The following is a 7,965-nucleotide window of genomic DNA, read 5'->3' on the forward strand; positions in this document are numbered from 1 at the left end:
TGATCGAGAAAACCGTTGGCCCGTTGTCACCGAACGGCCAATATACCCTGGTGACTCAACATGAGCCACGGGGGGAAGAAAGGACCGACAGTGTGCTGGTCCCTGCTTGCTAGAGTAACGGGTGATGACCTCATAAATAAGGTCATGAGAGGGAATAAAGGGAAATGTACTTTCGGCAGTTTGCAAACACATTTGATTAAGGCTGCGTTAGACACATATAATCATATCAATATAATTTCTAGTAGTAGTGTGGTCGCTTAATAAGTGGAAAGGAATGTGCAGACTACATGAATTTGTTTTCTTCAAAGTATTGTGGAACAGGATGTCCAGAAAGGGAGGATATCTCAAGGCCGATGGGGAACGCGAAAAACAACTCGTCTTTGTGGTCCAGACACCTGTGCTGAGCAGGGGAAAACCCAAACGAGGAGGAGATGACCATTGACCAATCACCACACAATATTTTGCATGCTTGAATATTCATATTGTGTTTCTTTAAAACTGGGCAACCCGGAAGAATGTCTTGTCTTTCTGGTCACGAAGGCACACGAGTTTTTGTGTTAAGGACCCAAGGCCCAGGCGCCTGTATTAGCTTGCTTTGTCAGGATTAAACAATTGGTAAATTCGGTCTGATTGATCTACTGGTCTTCTCTTTGACAGAACGAACTTGCAAAATTGTTAGGTGCGCCAGTGTGTGGATTAGAACATAGCAATTCTTGTGTTAAGTGTTGATTACAATTTGGAGTCAGATCAATAGCTAAAATCCGTATCCTAACAGCTGCAATATAAAAACGTTATTAAAAAGAATACATTAGTACACTCAAAAAATATGTTGGCCTTAATTAAAATACATGTATTTAATTGTATTTAGCCTGTCGTTGTTTTTTAAATGGTATGGCTCTCACGGGAAGTTAGTTTTAAAAAATGGGCATTTATGGCTGTGTCTACCAAAAAGGTTCCCGACCCTTGGTGTAACATTTATAGATGTAACTAAAGTATACATACTGTAAATATGTTTTTAGAACTCTTATTATTATAACAACTTTTTTTTAAAGAAGGTACAAGTGTACGTACTGTAAATATGTTTTTAGGACGCTTATTATTATAACTTTTTTTAATAACAAAGTACAATACTATAAATATGTTTTTAGAACTCTTATTATTACAACAACTTTTTTTTATAAAACGGTACAAGTGTACGTACTGCAATTGTGTGGACATGCCCTGCCTTCTGCTGGCTTGTGGGCAACTTTCGTGCCATAATTCTTCAATTTAGAAGTTTTATTTTGAATTTGTGAATTTCAGTTTTTTTTTATTTGGAAAAAAATTAGCGATGTACTGAAGCCGCGATAAACGAACCGCGATGTAGCGAGGGATGACTGTATAATGATTTATTCGCATGAAAGCAGTTAACATGACATACCTCTGGGATGAGGTAATGCACTGCTTGAGTTGGCCAATCCTCGTTAAACGTTAGACGAAGAAGAAAAAGAAGAAAAAGAAGAAAAAGAAGAAAAAGAAGAAAAAGAAGAAAAAGAAGAAAAAGAAGAAAAAGAAGACGAAGAAGACGAAGAAGACGAAGAAGACGACGAAGAAGACGACGAAGAAGACGACGAAGAAGACGACGAAGACGACGAAGAAGAAGAAAAGGGGGAAAATATCCCTGCGGCCTTGCGCACAAATTTTCCTGGCGTGGCGTTAGTTTTAGCGTGATTCTGAAGGTGCCTGTGCGAGTGAGCTTGCGCTAGGCTGGAATCCAATCGCCTCCGAGATCTGTTGTGAATTTTTTGACGCGCCAGAAGTTCTTTTTTTTTTTTTTTTTGCTTTGTCACACTTTCGTCCCAGGTAAGAACGTGTCGCTCCCTCTTCCCGCCATCATTTTCTTTGTTTGCGCCGAGGCTAACATTGGCTGCTAGGTCGTGGCCTCCATCACATTCAGCCCACCGGAATTTTCAGAGAGTTTTCGTTCGGGTTGCGAGTGTCCTATTGTTGAAACTATTGCACTCAGGCTTGCATAATGGAAACCTCAAATTGGCCTAGGTAGCGTTGAAAATCATGAAATTAAAAAGGAACTATCAGGAGATGAAACACTATTAGCAGTTAACACGGTCGTGCCAACTTATTGAGACCTTTATGCCCGTATTACCATATTGCAAAGAAGACACAACTACAAAGTAGTTAGCCGCCCGCCCAAACAAAAAAGCCCCATGGACTAACTTTCACACATTGGTCATTTTAAAAACACAGCAGTCCAAGGTAATTGCAACGAATGCAAGGCTAAGAAATATAAATAAAATTACACAAGAAATGAGACTCATTGAATAAATACTAGGGGTGTAACGATTCATCGATACACATCGATTAATCGATATAATGCTCTACGATTTATTGGCATCGATGCTAAACGTAAACATCGATTTATATCGCCGTGTTTGACCTCGGACATTAGACGCGACTTTATTTTGAAATCCAGTTCATTGTTGCTTGCTTCCTCTTTCCGGGAGCAGTGTGCGCCACGGCGTTGTTGTGTTGTGAGCAGAGCAGGCACGTGAAAGGGGAGTCGACAACTAGTACGCGGCTCCTGGGCTGGTGCTATGGCTAGTGTCCAAAAAGACGAGGAAATTGCTCCCCTTTGGGCTTCAAGTCATTCGTTTGGAAGCACTTTGGATTCCAAAGAAAATATGGCTCAACGGACAAGACACGTGCAGTTTGTAAATCCTGCCATGCGGTGATCAAATATTCAGGGAGGACAAATTTCGCCGCACAGTTAAAGAAAAAACACGACATCAAAGTTCAGTGTTAAAATAAGCACTTTGTATACTACAATACTCTTGTAATTTCCTAAATAAAGAGTTTGCAGTACCTTGTTGATTTTGCGTATGAATTGTTATAAATCAGGATATTGTTCTATATTTTTTATTTAAAAAAAAATATGTATATAAATCGATTGCGATATATCGTGAATGAATCGCAGCAGGTTTAAGATATCGGCAAATATCGTATCGTAGTTCTTTGTATCGATATATCGTTTCGTGTCAAAACCCGCGATTCACACCCCTAATTCACACATTATCCATTCATAATTAGTTTGTGGAAATGAACAGCCTAATAAAAAACGTTTGTAAAGGAAAACATTAAAAAGGAGCAAAATACAGGGTAAGTTCTGTTTCAAGTAGTCTTCAACATTTTACCCATCACAGATTTTGTCCTGGTCATCCATGTGCAATTAACTGTGGCGAGTTGGTGATCACTGCACAATAACCGCTCTGAGACAATGCAAAACCTCCTGCATCTACGATATTTATGGCACACTGGCACCCCTTCACGTTATGATGCACATGACCTGCTTCTGGGGATCAATAAAGTATCTAGTGGCACACTGGCACCCCTTCACGTTATGATGCACATGACCTGCTTCTGGGGATCAATAAAGTATCTATCAATTTGCGCATGTATAACTGTATGTGTCGTGGGCTGTTGCTCAGGCACCCAACTGTTTCAAGGGCAGGCGGACAGACAGACCATTCATCAATCCATCAGTTGGTCAGTCAATCGCATGGCGCTGAGACGAGGACACGTGAGGTACCTGAAGGTGAGAGAGGCCTCTGATCCCTGGCCGAGTTGGCCTGTGGGAGAAAGTCACAAAGTTGAAATGTGTCGGCAGGGGACCCTTTAACCCACAGGCTGTGTTTCAGGTGTGCGAGGTGCAGGCGTCCCAGAAGGATATCAGAGACGCTGAAGGAGCCGGCGGAGCAAAGGTGATTTTGCACAGCAGGGCGCGACGGCCCGCGAATGTCCATGTGCTTGATAATGTCATGACGCTGTGTCCGCAGGAGATGTACGACAACGGCTACGGCGAGCACGCTGCCGAGGACGACAACGCCAGAACCAACCTGATCGTCAACTACCTGCCGCAAAGTATGAACCAGGAGGAACTGCGCAACCTGTTCAGCAATGTCGGGGAGGTGGAGTCGGCCAAGCTGATTCGGGACAAAGTCGCAGGTATGTGATTGTTTGCTGAATCGCATTGCGGCCGCTCACACCACCATGCTGTCACGTTAGCGGCGGCGGACTACCACAATGACACTGACCTGTACGGGGCGTGAAGCAGTGTCAGTTCAGGCCCACTGTGCTCCTAGGTTATTTTTGTTTTGTTTTTTTATGGAGAAAAAGAAAAGAAAGTTTGTCTGGGCGCCTGACGTTATTCCTGATGCGGTGAAGCGGTACAGCGTTGGCATCTAATGTCATGACATTTTATTGAAAGAATCAGTCTTGGAAAGTGCCTCCCTTTGCATTCTCTCGCTCACATGAGCCAGCCATTGGGCCGCTCAAGGAAATTAGTACCGCCACTGGAACGGAAATATGCTCGATCTACATCGGACGTACTTAACATGTACGACGGCGGGCGCTCCCCGCACATTCCCTACGCCTTGAAGCGAGGGCCAGTTGCAAACGGGCAGCGGCAACGAGTCTCGTGTCACGACAATCATTTCCAGTCATGACGTCTTTCAGTTAAGACCTGAGTTCCAAATGGTGTGTTTTTGTTATTTTATTTTGGATTTTCCATGTCTGTCACATCCACGACCGGTTCCCTTTCAAATGCTGTTCAGGCGGCCGTTTGTTTTTTCCGCCGACCGTTGTCCTTGTTTTTGGGAACCGGCGTTGCTTTGTGTTTGTTTGGATGTCGAATTTTTACAATATGTTGCGTCGAGGGCGTGTTGACCTGTGAGCTTTTTCTAAATTGTTTGTTTCTTGAACTGGCCCCGCTGTCAAAGAGTCACTGTAATCGTCAACATGAAGGGAATGTATTTGATTTGTAGCAACCTTTTGTGTTTTTGTAAAATCTGAGCCGGTGGAAAGGTCATGCAGCCTTAGCGAGCATTTGTACACTGTGCACTTTTGTTGACCTCTGTCATTTTGTTGTTGTTTTTTGTTTTGTTGTTTTGCTTTGTGTTTCTAGGAAACAGTTTAGGTTACGGCTTTGTTAACTTTGTTAACGCTAGTGATGCCGAGAGGGCAATCAGTTCCCTCAACGGCCTGAGGCTTCAGTCTAAAACCATCAAGGTAAAGTTCCACTTTCACTTGCTGCTCTGTAGGGGGTGCTCTTTCTCAAGCATCCACAAGGTACTCAACATTGTCGGGGTTTTTTTCAACAAAGCAATCTGTCACTTCTATTGTGCCTGACTTTTTTTTATTCACCTATTGTTTTGATTTGATCAAGTTTTGATGTCTTTTATTTCTATTTTTATGAACAAACGTTGCTGTTTGAGGCTTTTGTTTTGACTTTTAATGTGAAATTGCCTAAATGCTGCCAATGAAATTTTGCTCTTGAATATGTCAATGTTTTCTTTTGACTTTGTGCAGCTTGTTCAAGCGTTTGGTCTTTTGCTGCAGGTGTCGTACGCGCGTCCCAGCTCAGACACCATCAAAGATGCCAATCTGTACATTAGCGGCCTGCCGCGCACCATCAGCCAGCAGGACCTGGAAGACATGTTTTCTCGCTACGGGCACATCATCAATTCCCGTGTGCTGGTGGACCAGGCATCAGGTAAGCACACACGCATGCCAGGCAGCAGTCACATCCAGCTCACACATGCGCTCGGCCATTTAGGTCTGTCGAGGGGCGTGGCCTTCATCCGATTCGACAAGAGGGCTGAGGCGGAAGAGGCCATCAAGGAGCTCAACGGGCACACACCGCCCGGCGGTTCCGAGCCCATCACGGTCAAGTTTGCTGCTAATCCCAACCAGGCCAGGAACTCTCAGCTTGTGTCACAAATGTACCATGGCCAGTCGCGACGCTTCGCTGGACCTGTGCACCACCAGACACAGAGGTTCAGGTACACGCCACGGCACACATACATGTGCTCAGGAAAGAACAAGCCACAGACAGTGGTCACTGGAATGTCTTATCACAAAAGTCAGGCCAAGTATGAATGAAGGACAATGACAATACAAAAGCAAAACCATATACCGCTTTTCTTGGCCACCATGCCAAAGAGCAGGCAATGAGCTGCCTCCCTGCGGCTAAGGTGCCATTTTGCTCATGGCTGTCCATTGCCTTTCATAAATCACCAGGAAACGTAAACACGACGCGGTCCTTGTCGTCACTGAAATCGTTAAGCTTATCTTGCCTGTTCGCCACAAGCTGCGGAACTGTACAGATTTAGCGTTGCTAAACGTCCCATATATCATTTTTGTATCTTGATGATATGTATAGTCACTGTGAAGGCATGCAATTGATAGTGATATAAATTGTGGGCTATTTGGCCCAGCCCTGTTCGGACCTTGAACGCAAACTTAATAACTTTGCAAGCACATTAGACCTGGCATAAACGCCTACGTATAGTTTTGAGACCTCTTGTACGATTTTCAAGAAAGGATTCATAGCTCCCCTTACAAAGGTTTGACAAATTATTCACGGTTCTACGTTTCATCTATCTAAATGCAGCAAGTCCGTCCTTTGGACAGAGGTCATGTTTTAACAAACTCCTAGTTTTTTTCTCCGATTATCTTCAAACATTTGGTGTTTCATTCATGAAACGTTTTTGAATGCTTTTTTCCCTGTCACATGCCGTTGCCATGGCGATTCACTTTTTGCAGAGAAAAATAATGCTGTTTTTGAGGGTTTAAACCAGGGAAGTCAGGATTCTTTCCTCGGGGGCAGAATCCCTACATGTTTTCCAAGTTTCCCTCGTTAAACACACCTGATTCAATTAATCAGGCTCCTGCTGAAAGTGAGGACGAACTGGTCATTTACGATGGGATTCGGCCCCCGAGGAAAGGAGTTTGACACCCCTGGTTTAAACCCAGGTGAAAAACTGCAATTAGGGCACATCATACCTGGTATAAAAATGTATAATATTTATGTACTTCAAGATGGAAGTACCCCAACTTGTAAGTCATCTTTTTGTGTGTTTTTCTTTTTGCTTTAATCCTGGCATATGGGAATTCACACAGGATGTGGTTTTTAAATTTACAGAAAAATTGGGATTTTTTTAGGAAGGCGGGGTGGTGCGAAAATCGCTGCCATCACGTAACAGCTGTTTCTCCTCCAGGTTCTCTCCAATGAGCGTGGAGCACATGGGCGCAGGAGGAGGGGCTTCGGGAACTCCGTCAGGATGGTGCATCTTCATCTACAACCTGGGCCAGGAAGCGGACGAGGCCATGCTGTGGCAGCTCTTCGGACCTTTTGGCGCCGTCAGCAATGTCAAGGTCATCCGCGACTTCAGCAGCAACAAATGCAAAGGCTTTGGCTTTGTCACCATGAACAACTACGAGGAGGCGGCCATGGCCATACACAACCTCAATGGCTACAGGCTGGGGGACAAAGTCCTCCAGGTGTCCTTCAAGACCAGCAAAGGACACAAGTAGACCCCAGGTCCCAGCTTGTTGCTCTTTCTCTGGGGCTTACCTTGTCCACCTGTGGAGTGTACGCTCATTTTGGCTGTCCTGAGCTCAACTCGTTGCTTTGGTTTCACTTGTCACAAGCAAACCCTTCTCATCCACAGACTAAATTTCTCCCCACAATGTTGCTTGTTTCTCTCCAAACCACCTCAGCTCAATAAAAAGCCATCCCAAAAATCAGCCATGCTGCTCAGTATTCACTTCCGCAGACATAAGTAGTAAAGGGAAATGTACTTTCGGCAGTTTGCAAACACATTTGATTAAGGCTCCGTTAGACACATATAATCATATCAATATAATTTCTAGTAGTAGTGTGGTCGCTTAATAAGTGGAAAGGAATGTGCAGGCTACATGAATTTGTTTTCTTCAAAGTATTGTGGAACAGGATGTCCAGAAAGGGAGGATATCTCAAGGCCGATGGGGAACGCGAAAAACAACTCGTCATTGTGGTCCAGACACCTGTGCTGAGCAGGGGAAAAACCCAAACGAGGAGGAGATGACCATCGACCAATCACCACACAATCTTCTGCATGTTTGAATATTCATATTGTGTTTCTTTAAAAC

General features: G+C 44.0%; 1 protein-coding gene across 3 annotated transcripts; it reads left to right on the forward strand.

Annotated features, from left to right (window-relative positions):
* The first annotated feature begins 1,601 nt into the window (after positions 1-1,601).
* Positions 1,602-7,581, forward strand: LOC133146992 (ELAV-like protein 1). 3 transcript variants are annotated; one of them, XM_061271116.1, is made up of 8 exons: positions 1,610-1,842; positions 3,483-3,589; positions 3,693-3,755; positions 3,831-3,999; positions 4,958-5,061; positions 5,392-5,545; positions 5,609-5,834; positions 7,053-7,581. In XM_061271116.1, exons 2-8 carry the CDS (start codon positions 3,554-3,556, stop codon positions 7,366-7,368), a joined length of 1,068 nt encoding a protein of 355 aa, XP_061127100.1. In that variant the 5' UTR covers positions 1,610-1,842; positions 3,483-3,553; the 3' UTR covers positions 7,369-7,581. The 3 variants fall into 3 exon arrangements, with proteins under 3 accessions (XP_061127099.1, XP_061127097.1, XP_061127100.1); XM_061271115.1 differs by having other exon boundaries at positions 1,602-1,842; positions 5,392-5,834; XM_061271113.1 differs by having other exon boundaries at positions 1,605-1,842; positions 3,693-3,999.
* The last annotated feature ends 384 nt before the right edge of the window (positions 7,582-7,965 follow it).

This window comes from Syngnathus typhle, unplaced genomic scaffold, assembly GCF_033458585.1.
Source record: "Syngnathus typhle isolate RoL2023-S1 ecotype Sweden unplaced genomic scaffold, RoL_Styp_1.0 HiC_scaffold_24, whole genome shotgun sequence".
In the NCBI taxonomy this organism is placed as follows: domain Eukaryota; kingdom Metazoa; phylum Chordata; class Actinopteri; order Syngnathiformes; family Syngnathidae; genus Syngnathus; species Syngnathus typhle.

Coding starts and splice junctions, on each gene's coding strand:
- LOC133146992 (XM_061271113.1), top strand. CDS start 3,554: ATGGCGCTGAGACGAGGACACGTGAGGTACCTGAAG. Junction 4,000..4,957: donor GATTCGGGACAAAGTCGCAG/GTATGTGATTGT, acceptor TTGTGTTTCTAG/GAAACAGTTTAGGTTACGGC. Junction 5,835..7,052: donor CACCAGACACAGAGGTTCAG/GTACACGCCACG, acceptor TTTCTCCTCCAG/GTTCTCTCCAATGAGCGTGG.